General features: G+C 40.0%; 1 protein-coding gene across 1 annotated transcript; it reads right to left on the reverse strand.

Annotated features, from left to right (window-relative positions):
• Nucleotides 1–284: 284 nt before the first annotated feature.
• On the reverse strand, nucleotides 285–11315 carry LOC128071013 (ATP-dependent RNA helicase DDX3X-like). The gene is made up of 17 exons (XM_052664009.1): nucleotides 11191–11315; nucleotides 8338–8398; nucleotides 6510–6557; nucleotides 5883–6012; nucleotides 4938–5096; nucleotides 4765–4864; nucleotides 4286–4421; nucleotides 3221–3306; nucleotides 2884–2982; nucleotides 2639–2799; nucleotides 2241–2385; nucleotides 1993–2137; nucleotides 1578–1759; nucleotides 1361–1478; nucleotides 1040–1193; nucleotides 616–749; nucleotides 285–386 (listed from the first exon to the last, which is right to left on the reverse strand). Exons 1-17 carry the CDS (start codon nucleotides 11233–11235, stop codon nucleotides 307–309), a joined length of 1983 nt encoding a protein of 660 aa, XP_052519969.1. The 5' UTR covers nucleotides 11236–11315; the 3' UTR covers nucleotides 285–306.
• Between the last annotated feature and the right edge of the window lie 15492 nt (nucleotides 11316–26807).

The following is a 26807-nucleotide window of genomic DNA, read 5'->3' on the forward strand; positions in this document are numbered from 1 at the left end:
ATAAGCTGTCTATAAACTAAAGTCATAGTACATTAACAAACAAATGGTCCTCAATCACAAAATTATAAATGCAGTTTAGGGTGGAAACAAGCAGAAGGGGAGTTAATCCAAACTACAGCAATTAAGTTTTCAAACCAATGGCGTTGTTGATTGTTCTTTTTTCTTCTTTTGGCTTTAAGCTCCCCTGAATTTTCAGAATCACTGTGGGTAATGCACTAAAAGATCTTTATACAAAAAACAATCTGGCAAAGTTACATGTGGTTTCCATTGTAGCTTTTTTTTAAGTGACTTGGCTGCAAAGCAGATTCAGTTGCCCCACCAGTCAACCCCCTGAGAGCTGTAATTTCCTCCATATCCTTCACTACTGTAGAAGCCTCCATAGCCACCTATCAAGAAATGTTAAAAAAAAAAAAAGTTAGGTCAGCCATATTTTCTTTTTCTGGCTTTTCTAGTATAAAGCCTAATATACATAAGCCTAATAAAAAAGCCTAATAAGCCTAATAAGAAACATTGTATTAGGTTGTGTTCTTCACAAATAAAATTTCTCAAATTAATGCTTTGAAAAAGGGGGGAAGCCCATGCAAAAATATAAAAGGGGGAAAATTATACTACTACCTCCACCAAATCCTCTGCTGCTGCCATGACCACCTCCACCACTGCGGCTGCTGCTTGCACGACCACTACTATAGCTGGAGCTGCCAGAACTGCTACTTTGTCGATAATCACGGGCACCAAAGCCTCCACTGAATCTATATTACAAGGAAAAAGTTACGATGGTTTTTTAAGAATATAATTGAAATAAAACAACAATTTCCATGCGTAAACTTCCCAATCCTCAACTTCAACTCATTTTCATGTGGCTTCTTCCTCCACATTATCCTTTAACATTTACTTACATTATCCTTTCACATTAACATTTAATCCACATCATCCTTTCTGAAAATGTCACTTGTACAGTAACAGCAGTGTTTTTAGTTAACCCTGGACAAAATTCCTTTCCCAAACGATATTAACAACAAAGGTTTAAAACAATCCGTACCTCTTAGAACGGCCACGACTGCTACTCTTATAGTGGTGTTCATAAGCCATGTTTTCCAACCAAGATGGCACTTCTTGTTTGGCTTCAACAAGAAGATCCAACAAATCTTTTGCGATATTTATATTTCTTTCATTGAAAAATGAGGTGGCAAGTCCTACAAGAATTCAAAAACAGTAAATGAGGTCTAGAACATTAATCATAAAACAAAAACATAAACAATATGCAATATTAAACTGTCTGACATCCGATGTCAACTTTCCCTTGAAAATAGGTTTTAGGATTTAAAATTCTGTGTCAAACCATCACTTTAAGCCACTTTACCAAGGTTTCCTACACGTCCTGTACGGCCAATCCGATGTACATATTCCTCAATATCACTTGGCAAATCAAAATTGATGACATGTTTCACATTTGAAATGTCTAGTCCTCTTGCTGCCACCTAAAACAGTAATTTTTGTTGAGATAAGGCAATATTCAAAGATGTGTAATTGAAAAATGAAAAACAAAAAACAAAAAAAAGAGCAGAAAATATACGCACAGCAGTAGCCACTAGAATTGGGCTTTTTCCTGAGCGGAACTGATGAAGAGCTTCCTCTCTATCTCTCTGTGATCGGTCTCCATGGATACTTGTACAAGCATATCCTTCATGGTATAAGAAATCCTCCAAAGAATCAGCCCCTTTTTTGGTCTCCACAAAAACTAAAGTCAGCGAATCAGTCCCTAAAAAATTATTGATAAAAGTTTTTTTTTTTTGCTAATAGTAACTGCATCATTGCTTGATCTAAATATTAGTTTCTTACTTCTCTTTGCACTCAGAAAGAATGCACATGGAGTTAATGAAAAAGGCAGCTGTATTACTTCATGGTCAGAAGGGTGAAGTGAACACAAGGTACAGGCTTAAAGTATTTTAATAGACTCTTTATTCCTAGCAATGTAATTACTCAAAATTTTACCTGTTGCATTTAAGAGATCAAGCAGAAATGACCGTTTGTCTGCCTCTTCCACCCAAACTACTTTTTGTGTGATGTTCTCAGAGGTAGAGCCAACTCTACCTACAGCCAGGAAGATATATTCATCCAAGAAGTCACGCGCAAGCATCTGAAGGAGGGAAGAAAGTCTATTTTTTTTTCCTACTTTTAACTAACATTAACTGAAGATAACATCTATACAAATGTTCTTTTTTTTAAAAAAAAGGAACTACCTGAATTTCCTTAGGAAAAGTAGCACTAAACATCATGGTATGGCGAACACCCTTTGGTGGCATAGTGTCTTGTTCAACTATACGACGAATTTGAGGTTCAAATCCCATATCCAGCATCCTATCAGCTTCATCCAACACCAAGTATCTGTTATTAAAAAGATAGTTTAGAATTTGATGAGAAACTTTGTTACTATTGTGTCTATACTGAATTATGCTAATATATTCATCATAATATTTGAGTTTCAAATTTCACTATGTAAACCACATACAGATCACACAGCCAAATTAGCTGTTGTTAAAATGAACCAAGCAAATTAGCTATACTTTACAAAATACTACAAAACTGATGACTACTAATATACAAAGTAATTACAGCTCATATATAAAAATCAACTTACTTGCAGAAATCTAACCCAATCTTTCCTCTTTCCATCATATCCACCAGGCGTCCTGGAGTAGCAACTAACAAGTGACATCCACGTTCTAACTCTCGAATCTGTTGACCAATATCAGCACCACCGTATACCACACAAGGAAGAACTCGAGACCGGTATGAAAACTACAAGCAATAATTTATTAGATGGTCATAAAAATTACACTAGAATCTATTAAAACGTCAATTATCAGCAAATTGCATACTTACTTTCCTGGCTTCCTCATAGATCTGTACAGCCAGCTCTCTTGTTGGGGCTAAAACCAAGGAGATTGGATACTGTTTACGGCGTCCATGCCTTCCATTTTCCTAAGAATTAAGTACAATTTATAAATTAAGCTCAAAGATTAAAATCTTTTTCTATTCATTTCTAAAGTTTGTGACAATAAAATTCCCTCTATAATTTAAGAACTACCTTTGAAAATGAACTTTTATTGAGTTAACAGACTAAAGAAAGAAAGTTTATTTACTTGAAAGAAAAGTTCCAACAGATGATTACAAAAACTGTTCTAACCAAAAGCTTTTTGTTTTATAAGTGAATCTCTACCTTCACAGCTTTCAAAGCCTCGCCTGGACCATCTGTATAAATCTGACTCAAGATGGGCAAAAGAAATGCTGCAGTTTTCCCAGACCCTGTTAAAAAAAATAATGGCTTATTAAGTTTGAATAATTAAAAAAAGTATTCTAAATGCCCATTTAGTGAGAAAAATTTTTTCTTACTTAATGCCTAATTATGTGACCAATGTATTTATACAACTAAGTGAAGTATGCTGGATGATTTGTGATCCATTTTTAACAGATCAACATATACTTCTTTGCAATAATATATAGAAGAACACAACTATTTGTTCTTTTAAACTGGCAACAACTTCTACTTCAAAATTTTTTTGTTATTCCGTAACTGGTAGAATGTCAGCAAACTTTCTGAAGATGAAGAGGCTACTAGCAAAAGACGTTGTAGATTATTCTCTCACTTTGCAAAATAAAAGCCGTGGGTACTAACTGCTGCAAGAAAGCATTATTTTAAAAAACAAGTGTTGGTCTTGTCCCAAAGACCAGTTACATATAAAAGAAGTGATCTACTACTTTAAAAAAGAGTATAAAAAATGACAAATGATTTAAATTTATAATATTTACATACACATACCCATACAAGAAGTTCAGTACATAACCAAAGTTAAGATTTGCACTTTTTTACCTATGCCAAATTCTAATACAGGACAAAACAGTACTACAACCCTCTCAGTCCCCAACTCATAAAACACTAAAGGATGTCAAGCACCTTTTCCTTTCTCAAGATCACAGGCTCCTCCCTGACTATACATTTCCTATCCCAATTATATTGCTAACTTTCCCTCCAGTGACTCCATAATTTTCCCCTGCTGTATACTCAGTGGAAAGTCAGCATTATCAACTAGCTGACAATACTGCTATAGCCTTCTCTTGCCCTGATAAAAACACTAGTTTTATCAAAGTATTGAAAGACTTAAGAGATATGCTCAGCTAATATTTACCTAACTATAAAATCAACTTAAATATAGGACACAGGCCTCTCTATATAATGTACTGTTTTTACAAAGCTAGTTCAGGTAATCTTCATTAGTGAACTTACCTGTTTGGGCACAAGCCATCAGGTCTCTTTTTTCTTTAATAATGGGAATGGCATGTTTTTGCACTGGAGTAGGACGTGTGTAACGAGTAAGCTCAATGTTTCCCATAATAATTTCTCCCATTGCAACATCGCTGAACTGTTAATAAAATTTAACCAGATCGATCAAATAAATATACAAACTAGATTGAAATGCCTTAATGTTTAGAATGGAAATAACTAGCTAAATGTCTGTTTGTGATTAAATGTACAGCTGCTTTGGGTTTTAGGTGAAAGTATCCAGTTATTTGTAAGAAAATAGACTTCTGAAAGTCTAATCTACAACAAAGTAGTTCTGAGCTTTTCTGTATATTTGACATGTTTCCTATTTTAGCATTCCTCAAAATGGTGACATTAGTCACCAGTCTCTCCTTTCTCATAACCCAATGAAATTTTCAGCAGTAATTGTAAACAACAGTTAAAAAGTCAAATAAAATACTTACACTTTCAATGTGGGGAGGACAGTTATTGCCGGTTACCTCTACTGGTATATCATCATATTTCTCAAAGTTAATCCCAGTGTTTCCTCCAGAAAAGAGCTCCCTGAAATGAAATGATTGTTGTATGTACGACACTAGATGCAAGTTTCCTATCAACATAAATATCAAAAACTTACTGCTCCAAGCGTTCACTTGGTGGAAGTGGTTTTGACCAATCATCATCATCTGACTTGTCACACCAACGACTGTGTCCACTACGCTCGTATCTGCCAAAGCCAGTTCTGTCACCACGACTGCCAATACCTTCACAGTCATTCCGCCCACGATCATTAAACCTAAACAGCACAAGCAAACACATTACAGAGTATGTCATTTAGCCCATATCATATTATCACCGCTCCAAAAACACAGCTATATATTAGTAATTCAAGTATTCGTCACAAGTAACCTTCAAGTGAGTGAAAATGAAAGTGAAGTCGTTCAGTTGTGTCTGACTCTTTGCGACCCGATGGACTGCAACCTACCAGGCTCCTCCCTCCGTGGGATTCTCCAGGCGAAAGTATTGCAGTGGGTTGCCATTTCCTTCTCCAAGTAACCGTCAAAGATGCCAGTAACTCAATACTGGGTGACTCATTTGTGAAATAAGATCTAATTTAGCTGTGGTTATCTAACTTATACATAGTTAATTGAAAAACAAAGGCATAACATGAATGTCAAGAAATATCTGGAAATATATACATCAAGCAGCATACTCTTACTAATTTTAATTCCTGTTAAACAGACTAAAACCTTCTAGTAAGACCTTTTGGAGTTAAAAATGAATAACCAATATTTTGCTTAAAATCTAATCTATAGGGTGACCTCCCTGGTGGTTCAGAGATTAATATTCTATGTTTCCATTGCAGGGGACATGCGTCTGATCCCTGGTAAGATCTCAATATGCAGCATGGCAAAGCACAGAGGGGAGGGAAACCTACTAATCTATAATGGAAGAATAGTCTGCTAATGAAAAACAACATAATTAAATGTCATGGAAAGTACAAAGAATGAAAACCCATCAAATTAAGAGCTGATTCCTGAAATGCTATGTTATACACACTTACAAGACGACAATAATTTACCTTCCCCTTGACCCACTTCCTCGATCACTGAAGTAACTGGGTCTTCCTCTTGAATCTCGAGATCCAAAACTGCTGTAGGCATCCTTTTCTTTACTACAGCTCCACCCTGAACTGTCTTTACCATAAAATCCTTCCAAAAAAGGTAAGAGTTAGAAAAGGTGACTTTTACAAGTTTCCTGTCTTTTAAAAGACAGAGTTTTTCTTTGTCTTATCCTTGTGACTTACACCAAAGGGCAATGAAATTACTATCAAAACACTGGAAAAGAAAATGAAGGTTGAGAAGTGTTTTCACTAGCAAACAGAATTTTCCTATCTTAAATCCTCTTTTCCATTAAAAAATTACCATAATAAGCAAAAAAACCTCACAGAATAACAACAATCACTGAATGAATACCACCTCTGAGAAGATAATAGCTGTGAAAGTATGTCAGTGAAAGTTTGGGCTCAAAGCTGGTTAATAGGAATAAGAAATTCACATGATATAAAATTACATGAATGTTTCTGAAGTTAAGAAGTACTTATTTTTGAAAACAGAAAGCACAGAAGAAAAATGTGTACACATTCCCAAAGTGACCTCATTCTGGCAGCTTTAATTTTCAAAGCAGAAAAAGTTGAATAACCACGTACCTTTAGATGCTTCCCTATTTCTTAAGTGAGGAGGTATATAGCGCCCTTCTATAAGAGAAAATGTAAAATTAAAAACTGATCAGATCCCCTAGATATACCTGGTCCTAGGGATTTTCCTGTTGATCAAGTAAGATTCTGTGTTCCCACTGTAGATCGTACATAGATTAGCTTCCTGGTCAGGAAACCAAGATCTCACATGCCTTGTGGCATCCCAAATCAAACAAAAAAAAACAAAACAAAAAAACAACTCATCCTAGAAAACACTTTTAAAACAACTATTCTTGGAATTTAATTAAGGAAAAACCTTCTAAAACTAAACGTATTTTACCAGCTACTTGCTAAGTCACTTCAGTCGTGTCCAACTCTGTGCGACCCAATAGACTGCAGCCCACCAGGCTCCTCTGTGCCTGGGATTCTCAAGGAAAGAACACTCAAGTGGGTTGCCATTTCCTTCTCCAATGCATGAGAGTGAAAAGGGAAAGTGATGTCGCTCAGTCTTAGCGACCCCATGGATTGTAGCCCACCAGGCTCCTCCATCCATGGGATTTTCCAGGCAAGAGCACTGGAGTGGGGTGCCACTGCCTTCTCCTTAATAGCTACTAGTATATAATTATTTTGAAAAACATTGGTCTTTCAGAAAATTGTCCCATGAAATGTAAGCTTTAACAAATATAACCATTACTATATACAATAAAACAGGCTACTAGGAAAGATGGTATATATGCCATACGTCTGTTAACCAATTTCAACTCAGCTGTTTCTGTTTTGGCAAAACAAACATTAAACAATTTAAACAATGAGATGGAAAGAAAAGATGATTTTAAGGAGGAACTGATAGGAAACCCAAATTAAAACTAAACCTCTAACTTTAATTGAGATTAAGTACTTCAAAACTGGTGATATAATTAAATCTTCTTAAAATTCACATAGTGACAAACAACGTATCAACTACTCAGACTTGAAGAGGCTTTTCAGAGTGCACCAACTGCTCTCTTGGAAATCAAGGTACAAGCTGAAATATGTTGTCACAAACTTTCTGTCGCTATCCACTTATTCCTGTCCCTATCCGCTTAGCAGTGACATTAACTTAACCAGTAGCAAATAAAAACATAGCAGAAACACTACTCTTTTCCTAAGATTTAACTTTTCAAATAAACTTTTAATAACATGGTTAATATTTCAAGTTCTAATTACCACCTGCTGCTGCTAAGTCACTTCAGTCATGTCTGACTCTGTGACTGCAGAGATGGCAGCCCACCAGGTTCCGCTGTCACTGGAATTCTCGAGGCAAGAGCACTGGAGAGGGTTGCCATTTCCTTCCCCAATGCATGAAAATGAAAAGTCAAAGTGAAGTCACTCAGTCGTGTCCAACTCTTCAGGACCCCACAGACTGCAGGCGAGAGTCCTGGAGTGGGTTGCCATTACCTTCTCCGAATTACCACCTAAGAATTAGCAAAGCCAGGTTCCATCAGAAAGGCTCAGTTTCTTCATGGGAAATGAGCAACAGCCATAACACACAATTGTACAGGTTCCCATTATTAGGTTTAACATAGTTCAAGTTCAGGTCAATTCAAAAGAGAGATCAACATATCCTCACCTGCATGTCTGACAAGGATTCATACTGGGTATAAGAGGTTTTCTAAAAGTGTGTATATTAACTTTCTTTGGAATAATTAAGAGTTTACACTGGAAAAGAACCAATAGTCCTTTTATTATCCAAACATGCCAAATTTCTTAATAAACTTTTATGGTCACAGAATGGTTTTTAAATTTAAAATTAGTAAGTATAATGAGATATTAACAGATACTAAACAAAAATTTTACTTACTGCTAGCTGTACTTCCTCCTCCACTCTGATTATTATCAGAGTTCAGGTTTAGATCAGCCAACTAGGAGAACAGAGATATTAATAGTTCACATGCTGAAAAAAGGAAAAATCAAGCACAGACAGCATTATAAAAGACAAATTAGAAGTCCTAAATTCCAGTCATACACAGTATACTTCAAGCTCTTATTTTTAACACCATATAGAAGTCTACAAATTATGCCAAAGACAAAAAGTAGGACTTGCATGCCAAGAATACACAAGTACAGATAGTTCAAATACATTCATCCAAAACATGTTTTCCCAAGTAATTCTGCATAGTAAAATCTCCTCAGTCACTAAAAGTTATAGTCTCAAAGTCACTTGTTTTCTGGGCAAGCTGAAGATTCCTTCTTTATTCCCTAAATATTGTATCACTTAAAAACAAAGAAAAATTTATATTAGAGTATGGTGTATAAGTTTTCAATTCAAAGAAATTTGTAATCAGCAACAGCACCTTAAAAAATGTTTTATTAAAGTTTATATTGCAGCAGTGTGCAACTTTTTCGTTCAAATAAATTCATAAGTAGCAGCAGCACCCCCTGGTGCTGCGCAATGTGACATTTATTGCAGTATTTATTATCTGCCATTTTATAATAAATGCAAAGAGACTGGCTAAATAACATTAAAAGTTTATACAAGAGAGGCACCTTTAATTTCACTTCATTCAGTTCAGTTCACTCAGTTGTGTATGACTCTTTGCAACCCCATGAATTGCAGCACACCAGGCCTCCCTGTCCATCACCATTTCCTGGAGTTCACTCAGACTCACGTCCATCGAGTCTGTGATGCCATCCAGCCATTTCATCCTCTGTCACCCCCTTCTCCTCCTGCCCCCAATCCCTCCCAGCATCAGAGTCTTTTCCAGTGAGTCAACTTTTCTCATGAGGTGGCCAAAGCACTGGAGTTTCAGCTTTAGATCATTCCTTCCGAAGAACACCCAGAGCTGATCTCATTTAGAATGCACTGGCTGGATCTCATTACCTGTCCCTTTATATTGATGGATTTCAATACTGTAGAAAAGTTTCACTTTACTGAGTTTCATAAAAACTAACCAAGAAGTAAAAATAATGGAAAATCATACATGTCAGATAAAATTTAAAAAGCACAAACGATCAACGAGCAATACTGACACCTATCTGCTAAAGGAAATGGGCTATATGTTTATACATACACACAGTAAAAGTTTAAGAGTAATATTACACAAATAACACGAATCATCAACAAAGACATTACTTCTCCACACCGAATCTCGTTACTACTAAATTATAACCCAAGGGATGTTTATGAACAGTTAAACGGTTTATCTTAAAAGTTAAAGTTAAATGTCAAAAGTTTCCCATGTACACAGGAAACGCTACAAATGTTTGTGTATCACATTTTCAACCTCTGCAATCTCTTTAACCCATTAAATTACAGCTCAGCATACTGCATGAGCGGATACAATCGTAACATTAGAGAGAAAATACTCTCAAAGAAGCACCAATCAAATCCCACCAATTATATACTACTTAGAAATAAAATTTGGGAGCAAGTAGTGTCACGAGGCTCTGTTTAACGACTTACAAGACAGATATCTTGTGAAAGGTTTATGTCCTATCCATCACTAAACGAGCACAACAATAGTTCAGATACGCTGCACACTTAAGAATTAAAAACCCTGGAGTTTTTCTGCAGGCAACAACGCGAGGATGAAATAGATATCTCAGAAGTGCAAAACAAGTCTGTAAAATCACTCTTCTTAGATACCTATTCTCTTCCGAATTCCGAACACCTCAAAGGAAAGCAACAGACTGAGAACACGTCTTGACTGACATATTTGAATGTTTTCCACGTTAGCAACAGGAAAGCAATAATATGTAGTTTTCCTGCTAATCACCTCTTTTCTAGTTATTTTCTCACAGATGAAACTCGACAAACGCTTAACCTTAGGATACGTTCAACACAGCACGACGACTCAAAAGTAAACACCCTCTGGTTAACGGCCATTCAGTAACTTTTTAGGTAAAGGGAATACCGTAAATCTCTAACCTCCCACCAGCTTCCCGATCCACTAGGGTACGTAAGCAAGCGGCGACCGTTTCCTCCTCCCCTTCCCACTATTCCCCTTCCGCGTGCTCTGCGTCACAAAGGTTTCCATTCCGGAAACAGGACCTCATCACCTGGGATACTCAGTCAAAGTACAGCGGAAAAAAATCCGGGAGGGAAATAAGAACAAAACTGCCGTTTTATTTTCTAAAAATAAAATCGTCCCCCAGGGTCCCACAACCACAAACCATGCAAGCGTAAGGCTTCAGTGAGCGGAGCGCAGCGCTGTAAAACAACAAAGGCCGCCGCCATTGCTCCGGAATAAGGCCCAGTGCCCAACCCCCTTCCCACTTAGTTCCGTACACCTGTATACCAACGACACCTCTGTGCCTGAAATTAGTGCCGTACAGCCAAAGCCAAGAATCTCAAGAGAAAATAAGTGGGCCACTACCGCGTACCTCCGTCATCACTTATCAGTCGGTACTAGCACAAACACGCCGCTCCCAGATCGCGCAAACACAAAATCCGCCATTGTGTGTGGCCATGATACACTACATAAACGAAGTCAGAACGCTACCAACTAGTTTCTTTCTCCACGCCGCCTCACCCGCCCCCTACCAATGCCTTAAGTCGGTTTTCCCCATGGTTTGCTCACTGTCCAACCACAGCCAAATAAAGGAACCAGCAAAGGGAAGAGGAAGATGGCAAGTCAACACTGCTCCACAAGTCAAATTAATCCTGAGAAAAATGCCCACGGAGAAAGGCCGAGATAGGAACATTTTGACTCACCTGCTGATCCACCTCCTGCACGTTTTTCACCGCCTCATGACTCATGCCTGAAGAAAAGCGCGAACTCTCAGTCTCAAACGGCCTGCCTTGCGTATCCGTATTTGAAACGACTCCCGCGGGAACCGGCTCACAGCTTGGCCTGCCGGAAATAAACTCTTTTGAACGGCTTTACGCCAATACGTAACCGTGCGTCTGCCTCTCCGATTGGAGGAACCCCACCCCCACCACCGCCCCCGCCCCCATTCCTTTAAATCTACCGTTATTTCTTTCTGGCCAAGTCTCGTTAGCTAAGTCATAATCTCGCGGGATCTTTTAGTCAATCCCGTCGGTCAAACGCTCTCAAAACTCGCGAGAGCTTCTTTTCCGCCCCGCCTCCCGGGGTGTTGGAATTTTGCAGAAATAGCAGTCTTCCTCTTTCAGCCACTTGGGGTGGATGTTAACATAGCACGAGTACACCTCAATTCTGCTTACCCTCGCCCCGCCCTCGTAGTTTCCCAGCTCCTTCTAAAGTTCTGCGATGCCCTTCTCTTTTAGTTCCACGAATCTGAATTTCTGTAAAATGTCTCTGTTTCAAATACCCTCGCCCACCTTTAGGAAGCTTCACAATGTCGAAACAATCAAAAATCCCTGAATCCAAGAAGGTTGAGGAAGACTTGACCGCAGGTGTCCAGCGTGTTGGTCATTTCGTACACTGGTCAACGATAACGAATAGGCAAAAAAAATAGGAGGCGGGAAGACGGCCTCAAAGGAGGCTGGATAGATAGTGGGGGAAAGCAGGGGTGGGGAGAGGAGGGAAACGGATAGGCAGACCGCAGCACGTGTTGGGGTCCGGACGGCCAGGCTGCGGGGGCTTGGCCAGAAACCCAAGGCCCGTCCAGTTTACTGGCAACGACTGTGCCCTTCAAGTTTCTAATGTTCACGCGTCATGCAGTGACGTAACAATTGAACGTTGTTGAATGACCTGTTAACGCACCTTTGCGGGTTGCTGGTTTACCCCCTGCCTCACCGCGCAGATTCTGATTTTAAGTATTTTATTTTACTGGTCTAGGTCTAGGTTTCAGTGGATCTAGGCCTGGTGCCAACTGGTAGTGCACTACTCCAAAACCACAGTGCCCTGGGGGGGGGGGGGGGGGGGGTTGATATCTATACTGTGGAGACCCAGCTGACTTAGGTCTGTTTGCGGCACCAAATCAGCCTGCTGAACAGCTAAGTGGTTGGATCTAGGCTACCTGTGACCGTCAGGCTTCTGCAATGGGTGTGAAACGTAAAGAAATGTGCTCCTGGCATGGAAGGAAATGCTTCTTGTGGCCCTCTTCCAGTTCCCTAGAAGTTGCAGGGCTATAGGGCCTTTATATGGAAGAAAACATGTTGAATGAGTTCAGGATACCTTTCAGTTCAGTTCAGTTAAATTCAGTCCCTCAGTCTTGCCCGACTCTTTGTGACCCCCTGAATCGCAGCATGCCAGGCCTCCCTGTCCATCACCAACTCCCAGAGTTCACTCAGATTCACGTCCATTGAGTCAGTGATGCCATTTAGCCATCTCATCCTCTGTCGTCCTCTTCTTCTCCTGCCCCCAATCCCTCCCAGCATCAGAGTCTTTTCCAATGAAATTCTTCGCATGAGGTGGCCAAAGTACCATGTGTCCTGCCACCTCCTGGAATCCTTCTCACTATGCTCCATCTTGATGGATGACGCACATACCAGTAGGAAGGCCCTGAAGTCTCAATGATTGGCCACAGAAATCCCAGAAACTAATGCATCACCATAAAACCCAAGATTGTATGCCAGTCATTAGAGCAGTTCTCCTGGATTCCCTTACCTTGCTAACTCATTACTGGGGTGCCTCTTATCACTAAAGCATGTTGCCTTGTCAAGACATGTGTCTTCTCAAACAACTCATAATGAAGTGTTACACAAGAACCCAGGCTTGAGTCCTGAAAGGGATCCCCCTTCTTGCAACACTGTCACAAAATACTTGCTATTAAGAAGACTGATTTAGCTTATACCTACAAATTGACAAAGTGATAAATTATTTTAACAACCTTGAATATTTCCATTTTGAAACAGAAAACTAGCTTTGTTCATAGTGATGCTTGTTAATGCCCTCTTGACCTTTCCTGAATTCTTCTATTTGGTGGTGGCTTATTAGTTCCATGGTCCTTACAAGGACCTCCTATTTTAAAATAACTCATGCAAATGGATACAATGGTGCCTGGCCAGGGTGGGCAGTTTTAGCATGTCACCCCTGACAGCTAAACCCTGAAGGACTTCATACTCAAGATACTTCTTGGGAACTGGGACAAAGGTCTCTTCCTGTTGAGTGTAGGTATAGTCCTGGCTAACTGAACAGAAATCTCCCTCTACCTGACATCAGTCAAGTTATTCTGTGCTTGAAACCAGCAAATCTGAAACCTGAAACCTATAACAAGGATTATGGCCTGAAACTGTTGGACCCTGTCACAAGCAAAATGGACAGGGACCAACAAGGAAGCCAAACAAGATGGTGTTCACCAGGTCCAGAAAAGGAAGGCAAAATTTGTGATGAAGTAGGTAGGATTTATGACTTTCTTCTGATTGGCTGGTGGTGAGGTTGAGATGACAGTGTGCTGCTCCAGAAATCTTCTGCTCTGCCTGAAGTTATTATTGTTATGCTCCGAGCCTGTATCTCCGAACCGACTGAGAGAGAGAGCAAGTCCACCACAGTAATGCAAGGACAAGAAGGGAGTTTATCTCTAGCGTGCTAGGGCCCAAGTCTCATCCCACACAAGGGAATCCAACAAGAGCCCTGAACAAAGGAGTATGGTGGCTTATATGCAGGCAGTTCTTTGTCTCAGTTACAGGAGTAGCTGGCGTTACATGATTGGCCAGGCAGGATGAGCGCATATCCTGTCTCTTTCTGGTAAACATGACTCAGGTCCTAGAGCACATCGTTTGGTCCCTAACAATTATCTTTCACCTGGATGAAAACCCCAGTTTTGCAGAACACAAAGATATTAATATGCATATTCCTTCAGTAGGAACCTGGCTTGGAGAAGTTTACATGTAACTTTACTAGCGTGAGATGAGTTCAATTGTGTGGTAGTTTGAGCATTCTTTGGCATTGACTTTCTTTGGGATTGGCATGAAAACTGACCTTTTCCAGTCCTGTGGCCACTTCTGAGTTTTCCAAATTTGCTTGCATATTGAGTGCAGCAATTTCACAGCGTCATCTTTCAGGATTTGAAATAGCTCAACTGGAATTCTATCACCTCCACTAGCTTTGTTCATAGTGATGCTTGTTAATGCCCATATGACTTCATATTACAGGATGATTGCCTCTAGGTGAGTGATCACACCATTGTGATTATCTGGGTCCTGAAGATCTTTTTTGTACAGTTCTTTTGTGTATTCTTGCCACCTCTTCTTAATATCTTCTGCTTCTGTTAGGTCCCTACTATTTCTGTCCTTTATTGAGCCCATCTTTGCATAAAATGTTCCCTTGGTATCTCTAATTTTCTTGAAGAAATCTCTGGTTTTTCCCATTCTATTGTTTTCCTCTATTTTTTTTTGCATTGATCGCTGAGGAAGGATTTCTTATCTCTCCTTGCTGTTCGTTGGAACTCTGCATTCAAATGGGTATATCTTTTCTTTTCCCCTTTGCTTTTCACTTCCCTTCTTTTAACAGCTATTTGTAAGGCCTCCACAGACAGCCATTTTGCTTTCTTGCATTTCTTTTTCTTGGGGATGGTCTTGCTTCCTGTTTCCTGTACAATGTCACAGACCTCCGTCCATAGTTCATCAGGCACAGATCTAGTCCCTTAAATCTATTTCTCACTTCCACTGTATAGTCATAAGGGGTTTGATTTCGGTCATAACTGAATGGTCTAGTGGTTTCCTCTACTTTTTTCAATTTCAGTCTGAATTTGGCAATAAGGAGTTCATGATCTGAGCCACAGTCAGCTCCCAGTCTTGTTTATGCTGACTGCATAGAGCTTCTCCATCTTTGGCTGCAAAGAATGTAATCAATCTGATTTCGGTGTCGACCATCTGACAATGTCTATGTGTAGAGGCTTCTCTTGTGTTGTTGGAAAAAGGTGTTTGGTATGACCAGTGCATTCGCTTGGCAGAATTCTATTAGCCTTTGCCCTGATTCATTCTGTACTCCAAGGCCAAATTTACCTGTTACTCCAGGTATTTCTTCACTTCCTACTTTTGCATTCCAGTCCCCAGATGAAAAGGACATCTTTTGGGGGTATTAGTTCCAGATGTTCAAGCTGGTTTTAGAAAAGGAAGAAGAACCAGAGATCAAATTGCCAACATCTGCTGGATCATGGAAAAGGCAGAGAGTTCCAGAAAAACATCTATTTCTGCTTCAATGACTACGCCAAAGCCTTTGACTGTGAGGATCACAATAAACTGTGGAAAATTCTGAAAGAGATGGAAATACCAGACCACCTGACCTGCCTCTTGAAAAACCTATATGCAGGTCAGGAAGCAACAGTTAGAACTGGACATGGAACAACAGACTGGTTCCAAATAGGAAAAGGAGTACGTCAAGGCTGTCTATTGTCACCCTGCTTATTTAACTTGCATGCAGAGTACGTCATGAGAAACGCTGGGCTGGAAGAAGCACAAGCTGGAATCAAGATTGCTGGGAGAAATATCAGTAACCTCAGATATGCAGATGACACCACCCTTATGACAGAAAGTGAAGAACTAAAGAGCCTCTTGATGAAAGTGAGTGAAAAAGTTGGCTTAAAAGCTCAACATTCAGAAAACTAAGATCATGGTATCTGGTCCCATCACTTCATGGGAAATAGATGGGGAAACAGTGGCTGACTTTATTTTTCTGGTACCAAAATCACTGCAGATGGTGATTGCAGCCATGAAATTAAAAGACTCCTTGGAAGGAAAGTTATGACCAACCTAGACAGCATATTAAAAAGCAGAGACATTACTTTGCCAAAAAAGGTCCGTCTAGTCAAGGCTATAGTTCTTACAGTGGTCATGGGTATGGATGTAAGAGTTCAACTATAAAGAAACCTGAGCATCGAAAGAAGTGATGCTTTTGAACTGTAGTGTTGGAGAAGATTCTTGAGAGTCTTGGACTGCAAGGAGATCCAACCAGTCCATCCTAAAGGAGATCAGTCCTGGGTGCTCACTGGAAGGACTGATGTTGAAGCTGAAGCTCCAATACTTATGGCCACCTGATGCAAAGATGTGACTCATTGGAAAAAACCCTGATGCTGGGAAAGTTGAAGGCAGGAGGAGAAGGGGATGACAGAGGATGAGACGGTTGAATGGCATCACCGACTTGATGAACATGGGTTTGGGTAGACCCCAGGAGTTGGTGACGGACAGGGAAGCCTGGCGTGCCGCAGTTCATGGGGTCACAAAGAGTCAGCCATGACTGCGCAACTGAACTGAACTGAACAGAGTAGGAACCAGGACCTTAACCCAAATCTATACCACCACTTGACTGCTCCTCCTCTGTTTCTGTATTCCCTCCGTTCCCTGATTAGCAATTCTTTGACTCTGACATTTGGAATTAAGGACAGTCAAGGAGCCTGAATGAACCCTGTATCCTACAAAGGAGAACTAGGGGACACAGAAAGACCTCAAGACCCTAAAGTTTCCTGCTCAGTTTAATTTAGGGAAATGGACAACTCTGGCCACTTCCAGTCAAAATGAGACAGAGTGCCGCCTCAATGTGCAGAATAGACACTGAATTGGCAGTATTTGAGTTCCAAGTCCTGGAACTGAGTTGTATGATTAAAACCTCAATCCCTTGTTCTGCCATTTTGGTGTAACAGACCCAATTAGGAGTAGTTGGATGAGTGACAATTAGACTTTCAATAGACAAATCACTTATTTTCAGAAGAATAAGCTGGAAACCCAGTCTAGATCTTGCACTTTGGGGAAATCTGTAGCCAGGTATCCAGTAGTCTAATTAAGTAGTTTTTCACATTTAATGTAGTATTAACATATGGACACCAGGTGCTATTGATCATCATACAAGTCTCTTCTTTTTGTTAAAGTATGATCTAAAGCAATTCCATCTAAAAATGTACTAATTGTGCAGTGCCATAAAGGTCACAGGTGCAAGGCTTTGTACTGAGGTCACAGAACAAAGCCCAGAACTAAGATCTCTCTAGAACTGTCAGACCTATAGTAACTGTTGCCAGGAGTCTCCCTGATCAGTACTAGTCAGCTCCTTGGCCTCATATTAGGTAAAAATGCCCATTCTGGAACTCACCCTATACTGCTCTAACTAATCAGCTATTGCCACCTTTCTAACAGGCATTTTCTTTGTCTTAAGGCTATAAAAATTGACTACTAACCCATGAAATATGTTGGCTCCCATGAGCCAGCCTGCTAGTCTAACAGTGTCCTGTTGGCTCTCCCTGGTCTGTCAGGAGGTTGACCCAATGCGCTTGCAGAGCCACAGTATCTCTGCACTTTGCTATTAACAAACTCACTCCCTTCTGAAATGCTCTGTGTCTGGAAACTTTTCTCCAACCTGTGCTAAAACTGACATGACAATAGTTATAAGAGGAGACATTTTAAAAGTAAGGCTGCCATCAGACATCATTTTGAGAATGTCCAGTGCCATCCAATTCTGACACAGCTCAGAAAACTCAGGTTCATAGTGATACAGGACTTGTTTGAAGTCGAGCACATAGTGTCACATGTGTTTCCTTAAACATTTGAACTATAGTTATCGCATTTTGACATTTAATTGTAATTTTCTCTTTAATAGCCAAAGCAGATGTCACCATTAATGATGTTAGTATTTCTCTAGGTATGAGAAGATGTAAGAATTGGATTCATTCTTCAAATCTTCTCCTGAAAATATCTAACTCTCTGAAGGCCTGTTCTGCCATTTTTTTCTAGGGTACAGATTGCCTCATTCCTGATCTCCACCTTGAACACCTCCCAGCAGATAATAAAGGTCAGCTGCTGCAGTGCCCATAATTTAATCTTCGTAGAGGTAGATGGCAAGTGCCAATTTCCAGATGACAGGGCCCCTTCACAGCAATACCTTTGACCATGCTTTGGGGGCACTTCATGTCCATTTTGTCCAACAGTGCTAAAAATGCTTATTCCCAGGTCTGGGGAAGATTTCACTGGTAGGCTATTGCCTCTTTAATAGTGCCTAAAGGCTCTGGACCACTTGCCTCACTAGCCTCTTATGGTCCAGAAAAATATTCTGTCCTATTGTTTCTTCTCATCTCTACAGTTACACTACTGATCTTATTTGGAACAACATATTATCATTTTATCACAGGCTCAGTCACACACTTTTTAATAAAATACACAAAATTTTTGTAAAACAGGACATGTAGAAAGAACAAAGTCTGGAGATTGATTCAAAAAATTAGAGATACCAAGGGAATACTTCATGCAAAAATGGGCACAATAAAGGATAGAAAGTGTATGGACCTAAAAGAAGCAGAAGATACTAAGAAGAGGTGGCAAGACTACACAGAAGAACTATACAAAAAACATCTTCATGACCGAGATAACCACTATGGTATGATCACTCACCTAGAGCCAGACATCCTGGAGTGTAGAATACATCATTAAAAATTCTGGGCTGGATGAAGCACAAGCTGAAATCAAGGTTGCTAGGACAAATATCAATAATCTCAAATATGACACTATTATGACAAATAGAATCTATTGACACTATATGACAAATCTATGACACTATATGACAAATATAATCTCAATGATAACACTACCCTTATGGCAGAAAGGGAAGAACTAAAAAGCCTCTTGATGAAAGGGAAAGCTGGAAAAGCTGGCTTAAAACTCAATATTCAAAAACTAAGATTATGGCCTCAGGTCCCATCACTTCATGGGAGATAGATGGGGGAACAATGGAAACAGTGACATACTTTATTTTCTGGGGATCCCAAATCACTGTAGATGGTGACTGAAGCCATGAAATCAAAAGAAGAAAAGCTCCTTGGAATAAAAGCTACGACCAACCAGACAGCATGTTAAATGGTGAGACACTCTCCTGACAAAGGTCTGTCAAGGCTAGGGTTTTTCCAGTAGTCATGTATGGATGTGAGAGCCAGACCATAAAGAAAGCTGAGCACTGAAGAATTGAGGCTTTTGAACTGTAGTGTTGGAGGAGATTCTTCAGAGTCCCTTGGACTGCAGGGAGGTCAAATCAGTCAATCCTAAATGAAATCAGTCCTGAATATTCATTGGAAGGACTGCTGCTGAAGCTAAAGCTCCAATACTTTGGCCACCTGATGGTAACAAATGACTCATTGGAAAAGACTGATTCTGGGAAAGATTGAAGGCAGGAGGAGAAGGGGCTGACAGAGGGTGAGATGGTTGGATGGCATCCCCAACTTGATGGACATGTGTTTGAGCAAGCTACAGGACAAGATGATGACCAAGGAAGCTTGGCTTGCTTCAGTCTATGTGTTTGCAGAGTAGGATACGACTGTGTGACTGAACTTAACTGAAGCCTCAAAGGCATCCTAAATCACCTGTTATCTATCACTTTGCCTCTGGCTGAATTCTTTCTGCACCAAGATCATTTTTCTGCTCTTTGCTCAGACCCCCCACCCCCACCCTGCCATGAAGCACCACCTTGCAACTTCACAGATAAATACTGCTTAAAGTAATGGTATCAATATTGAACAGTTATGAGTGCGGGTTCCTACATCTAAAGTTTAAGCAAGAAGGCATTTTTTATTAAAAAGAAATCATTAATCAAGTCATTTTTCTTCTCTTCAAGAAACATGATTATAAAATGAAACAGTAAGGGCGTGGGCAAGGCACAGAATGACATAGACCAAGGACACAACATAAACTGTTTAGAACTGATTAGGTCCAAGATGGCAGAAGGCTGGACTTCCAGTGACCTCCAGCCTCATTATACCACACTGTAATAATCAGATTTAAATGACATACTTCATGGGCATTAGGACAGGTCTAAGGTCAAGCATAAAAAGTAAAAAATGGGCATGACCCAATTCCATGAACATGAAATGTGAATCGGAGTTCTGTTCACGGAGCTAAGGATGAATTCTGCAAATTTACTAACAGACAGGCAAAGTTTATTTTAGAAGATAAGAGATTCAAAGCCCTCATCATATGGGGAAGCTCTATACAGGCAGCAAAAACAAGACTGGGAGCTGACTGGCTTGGATTATGAACCCTTTATTGTCAAATTTAGACTTAAATTGAAGAAAGTAGGGGAAACCACTAGACCATTCAGCTATGACCTAAATCAAATCCCTTACAATTAATTATTCAGTGGCAGTGAGAAATAAATTCAAGGGATTAGATCTGCTAGAGTGCCTGAAGAACTATGGAAGGAGGTTCATGACATTGTACAGGAGGCAGTGATTAAGACCAGCCCCAAGAAAAAGAAATGCAAAAAGAAAAAAATGGTTTTCTGAGGCAGTCTTGAAGAAGAAAAGCTAAAGGTAAAGAAGAAAAGGAAAGATAGACACACCTGAATGCAGAGTTCCAAAGAATAGCAAGGAGAGATAAGAAAGCTTTCCTAAGAGATCAATAGAAAGAAATAGAGGAGAACAATAGAATGGGAAAGACTAGAGATTTTTAAAGAAAATTAGAGATAACAAGGCAACATTTCATGCAAACATGGACACAGTAAAGGACAGAACTGGTATGGGCCTAACAGAAGCAGAAGATATTAACAGGTGGCAATAACACACAGAAGAACAGTACAAAAAAGATTTTCATGATCCAGATAATCAGGTTTGCTGCTAAGACTGTTTGGTTTGGATTAAGTAAACCTGCTTTCTTGAGTGATTATTGACTTAGAGGGGTTTTCTATACTTTCTTCTACTTATAATTTGCTAAGTAATTCCCAATTGATATTAAGTCACCCATTTTGTCCCTTTAAAAACATTTTTAAAATTTTCCCGAGTTGGGTCTTTGCTGAGCCATGCAGGCTTCTTTTCTAGTTGTGGCTCATGAGCCTCAGAGCTTCATGGGCTTAGCTGCTTTGTGGCATGTAAATTAAAACCAGGGATTAAACCTGCCTTCCTTGCACTGGAAGGCAAATTCTTACCCACTGTATCACCAGGGAAGTCACCACTTTGTCCCTTTACCTTGTCTATATCATCTGTACTTAATAGTCTAGGTAAGTTTTAAATTTGTGAATTTAAAAAAAAAAAGCTGAAAATTAGAAGGGGAAGTTTCCAAAATGAATACATCAATTTTCAAAACTCACTTATTCATGAATACATGTCAAGAGAGTTGTAAACCTAGGCAAAATTTTGTGTGTTTGTGCTGGTGGCAGAGGCAGTGGGGGATTGTTCTGGAAGAGAATTTCCATGAGTTTTAGAACTACTTGTTTAAAAGGTAAGTAGATACAGAATGAATAAATATTTAAATACCAATGTTTCTCTAATGTTTTTAAATATAGTATTAAATACATTGCTGATAAGTGCTGTTTTCCTGTCTGTTTCATGGCTAAGTCATCAGTTCAGTTCAGTTCAATTCAGTTCAGTTCAGTTGCTCAATCGTGTCTGACTCTTTGCGACTCCATGAACCACAGCATGCCAGGTCTCCCTGTCCATCACCAACTCCTGGAGTTTACCAAAACTCATGCCTATTGAGGCAGTGATGCCATCCAACCATCTCATTCTCTGTCAACCCCTACTCTTCCAGCCTTCAATCTCTCCCAACATCAGGGTCTTTTCAAATGAGTCAACTCTTCACATTAGGTGGCCAAAATACTGGAGTTTCATCTTTAACATCAGTTCTTCCAGTGAATACCCAGGACCAATTTCCCTTAGGATGGACTGGTTGGATCTCCTTGCAGTCAAAGGGACTCTCAAGAGTCTTCTCCTACACCACAGTTCAAAAGCATCAGCCTTTCTGAGCTCAGCCCTCTTTATAGTGCAACTCTCACATCCATACATGACCACTGGAAAAACAATAGCCTTGACAAGACAGACCTTTTTTGACAAAGTAATGTCTCTGCTTTTTAACATGCTGTCTAGGTTGGTCATAACTTTTCTTCCAAGGAGTAAGTGTCTTTTAATTTCATGGCTGCAGTCACCATCTGTAGTGATTTTTGAGCCCCCAAATAAAGTCAGCCACTATTTCCCCATCTATTTGCCATGAAGTGATGGGACCAGATGCCATGTCATATTTCCACTCTTTTTTTGCAACCCTCCAGGCTCCTCTGTCCAAGGAATTTCCCAGGCAAGAATACTGGAGTGCATTGCCATTTCCCATTCCAAGGATCTTCCTGATCCAGTGAAGAGCCCCAAGTCTCCTGCACTGCAGGCATTTTTTACCAGTGCGCCACCAAGAAAACCCTCTGTTTGCTGTTTAGGAAAATAGTTTTCATGAAATGAATTTTATTGATAAAGTGAAGAATGATATAAATATAAATAGTATGTTATGACTGTCTTTAATGAAGTGTATTAATCATAAAAAATCAAAAAACTGTATGTAAAAAATGTGAATCTGGGCTCCAGTGTCAAGGACTGCACAATTTGGTCACATAAGCAATAATGGATGTGTTAACTACAAATTGGTGCTTCCAGAGACTGAACTACAACTTTTTGCCATTAATTTAAGATCGTGAAATTAGTTCCTGAAAATATCCTACTATCTAAAGATATGTTCCACTAGATTCCCTGGAGCACCGAGTGCCTAACTTTACAGTGAACTCCCTCAGGTGTGTCAAAGATCAACAGCTGCAGCAGCACAGGTTTCAATCTCCGCAGAGGCAGACGACAAATGCCCTTGTTCTCTATCTCGTTTATACTTTAGTAAAACTTTATTATACAAAACTTCTGAATGATCTAGCCTCGTCACTGGCCCCAGATTGAATTCTTCTCCTCAAGAGGCCAAGAGTCCCAGCATCTTTCACAGCTCAGCAACAACCTTTCATCTTGGGGGCACATACAGGATTCTTTACAACAAGGTAAGGACACTTGGAGCTCTAGTTCTTTGTTCTCCTAGAAAACATGTTTCCTGTTGTACTCTGGCATCACTGACTCAATGGACATGAGTCTGAGTGAACTGCGGGAGTTGGTGGTGGACAGGGAGGCCTGGCGTGCTGTGATTCATGGGGTTGCAAAGAGTCAGAAACGACTGAGCGACTGAACTGACTCACTGATACTGGTGTGGTGCACTCATTCATGAACCCTGAGTGCAAAGGTCTGTCTAGTCAAGGCTATGGTTTTTCCAGTGGTCATACATGGATGTGAGAGTTGGACTATGAAGAAAGCTGAGCACTGAAGAATTGATGCTTTTCAACTGTGGTGCTGGAGAAGACTCTTGACAGTCCCTTGGACCGCAAGGAGATCCAACCAGTCTATCCTAAAGGAGATCAGCCCTGAGTGTTCATTGGAAGGACTGATGTTGAAACTGAAACTCCGATACTCTGGCCACCCGATGGGAAGACCTGACTCATTGGAAAAGACCCTGATGCTGGGAAAGATAGAGAGCAGGAAGAGAAGGGGACTACGGAGGATGAGATGGTTGGATGGCATCACCGACTCAATGGACATGGGTTTGGGTGGACTCTGGGAGTTAGTGATGGACAGGGAGGCCTGGTGTGCTGCAGTTCATGGGGTTGCGAAGAGTTGGAGACAACTGAGTGACTGAACTGAGTAGCTATATAGTGTTAAAGTTAAGTCAGTCAGTCGTGTCCAACTCTTTGCGACCCCATGGACTGTAGCCCACAAGGCTCCTCTGTCCATGGGATTCTCCAGGCAAGAATACTGGAGTGGGTTGCCATTTCCTTCTCCAGGGGATCTTCCTGACCCAGGGATCAAACCCAGGTCTCCCCCATTGCAGGCAGACGCTTTAACCTCTGAGCCACCAGGGAAGCCCTATATAACATCCAGTTAAAGACAGGCAGAGGGGTACTCTTTCTGCTCCCTGTGAAGCCTATATCAGAAGCTTTCTCTATCTCTTTTATACTTTAATAAAACTTTATTACACAAAAGCTCTGAGAGATCAAGCCTTTTCACTGGCCCCGAATTGAATTCATCTTCTCTGGGGGCCAAGAATCCCAGAGTCTTTCATGGCTCAGCAACAGCCTTTCAATATGACAGCCAAAGTCTTTGACTGTGTGGATCACAACAAACTGGAAAATTCTTAAAGAGGTGGAACTATCAGAGTACCTTACTTGCTTCCCGAGAAATCTGTATGCAGGTCATGAAGCAACAGTTAGAACCAAATGTGGAAGAACAGACTGGTTCCAAATTGGGAAAGGAGTACATTAAAACTCTATATTGTCACCCTGCTTATTTATTATTTGCAGAGTACATCATGCGAAACGCCAAGCTGAATGATGCACAAGCTGGAATAAAGATTGCTGGGAGAAATATCAATAACCTCAGATATGTAGATGATATCACCCTTATGGCAGAAAGTGAAGAACTGAAGAGCCTCTTGAAGAATTGAGAGAGGAAAGTGGAAAAATTGGCTTAAAACTCAACATTCAAAAAATAAAGATTATGGCATCTGGTCCCTTCACTTCATGGCAAATAGAAGTGGAAACAATGGAAACAATTGAGAGACTATTTTCTTGGGCTCCTAAATCACTGCAGATGGTGACTGTAGCCATGAAATTTAAAGACACTTGCTCCTTGGAAGAAAAGCTATGATCAAGCTAGACAGCATATTAAAAAGCAGAGATATTACTTTGCTGACAAAGGTCGTCCATCTCACTAAACAATGTTTTCCAGTAGTCATGTATGAATGTGAGAATTGGGCTATAAAGAAAGCTGAAAGCCAAAGAACTGAAGCTTTTAAATTGTGGTGTGGGAGAAGATTCTTTAAGAGTCTTTTGGACTCCAAGGATATCAAACCAGTCAGTCCTAAAGCAATCAAGTCTTGAATGTTCATTAGAAGGACTGATGCTAAAGCTGAAGCTCCATTAATTTGGCTACCTGATGCAAAGAGCCGATTCATTAGAAAACACTCCTGATGCTGAGAAAGACTGAAAGTGGGAGAAGGGGATGACAGGGGACAGGATGGTTGTATGGCATCACCAAGTCAGTGGACATGAGTTTGAGCAAGCTCTGGGAGATGGTGAAGGATGGGGAAACCTTGTGTGCTGCAGCCCATGGGGTTAGAAAAGTTGGACACAACTCAGCAACTACATCAACAACAAATTTAACAAATCTAAAAATTTTCTTAAAGGGCAGATGGGGTAGGTTGGTAGGAGAGATGCTTTAGTTTCAGACTTTTGTCATTGTGAGTACTTTGTGTAGAAAAAACAAATCTGAAGAATTTATTTTGAGGCATTTAAAAATTGTTAAATATTCAGTGATAACCAAGGAATAATTGTTAATATTCTTAAAGCAAGGGAATCATTTTGTTAGGATGAGGAGACAAGATGTTCCTTTATGACTATTTTAAAAGATTAAAATGGGGAAAAGAAAGGATACAGAAATTTTACGCAGAACAATTTCACAAATCTGGTGTCCAGTAATATAGTGGAATGAATTCCTCATTTTCTCGTTGTTGTTGCTCAGCTGTGTCCTGAGCAACACTATGGACTGCAGCATGCCAGGCTTCCCTGTCCTTTAACATCTCTACTTCTCTATATAATGGAAATTTTTACATGACAGATGTATAATACCATGGCATAGAAAATAAATCAATTTTTAGCAATAGTTGAGGAAGGCAATGTAAGAATCTCAGAAACTGTTATTTTCATACACTAGGTTTATACTATTGTTATTAGGCAATAACTAAAAGAAGAACTGGCATGCTGGAAAGATTTTTTAAGTGAAATTCCTTAACTGTATCAATGAATCAAATCAGACACAGATTACAACTGAAGCAAACATCTTACTACTTTCTGCCAAAAACTTGATTGCCATGGTCTTGAGTCCTTGGAAATTTGATTAAGCATTGTGGTAAGATTTCCCACAAACTATTGGTAATATTGGATTTGTAAGGTCAATGCACACAGGCATCTACATTCCTGATACTTCAGGATGCACTGGGCTATCCAGGGGTGATTTGTAAGAGAGAAAAAACCACCCACTTAAGAATAGCACAAAGGCAGCTAGACATGCCACTAGAAGAGTGCTGGCAATTTGCTGAGCATGTGGCTTGAAGGGTATATTGAAAGACAGTGGGAAGACAATACCCTCTTCAGTCATCACAAAGTGGTAATTCTGTGATGATGACAGCAACTGAGATATAGATACCAGCAGCTATGTTGAGAATTCCTGAAATGACAAATGCTCTTTTGGGTAGTATTCTTCTCAAGAATTCCCATGTACATATTTTTAAGTGCAAAAGTTACAGAGACTTTCCCCAAAAGTCTAGAATACCAGCCATCAGTAGGAGATTTTGAGAAATACAGATATCAAGAGGTAGGTAAGTATCACAGTAGATTGTGGCATGAGGTAGCTGTGGTGATGCTGGTATGATGGAAGACACAGACTCTCCACATTCCCACACAGGCCATGTGGGGCCCTAAATGGGAAACCTTAAAAAAGATGGGTTAGCTTTGTGGTGGGAAACTAAGATGATGCCTGGGGGAAGAGATAGGGGTGTAGTCAATGTTACAGCTTTTGATTGGCTTTCTTGATTTCGGTGCATGTGGACAGCGTGTGATCACCATAGACTCCTGTTACAATGAAGGTGCATTACGA

The sequence above is a fragment of the Budorcas taxicolor genome, chromosome Y, assembly GCF_023091745.1.
Source record: "Budorcas taxicolor isolate Tak-1 chromosome Y, Takin1.1, whole genome shotgun sequence".
NCBI lineage: Eukaryota > Metazoa > Chordata > Mammalia > Artiodactyla > Bovidae > Budorcas > Budorcas taxicolor.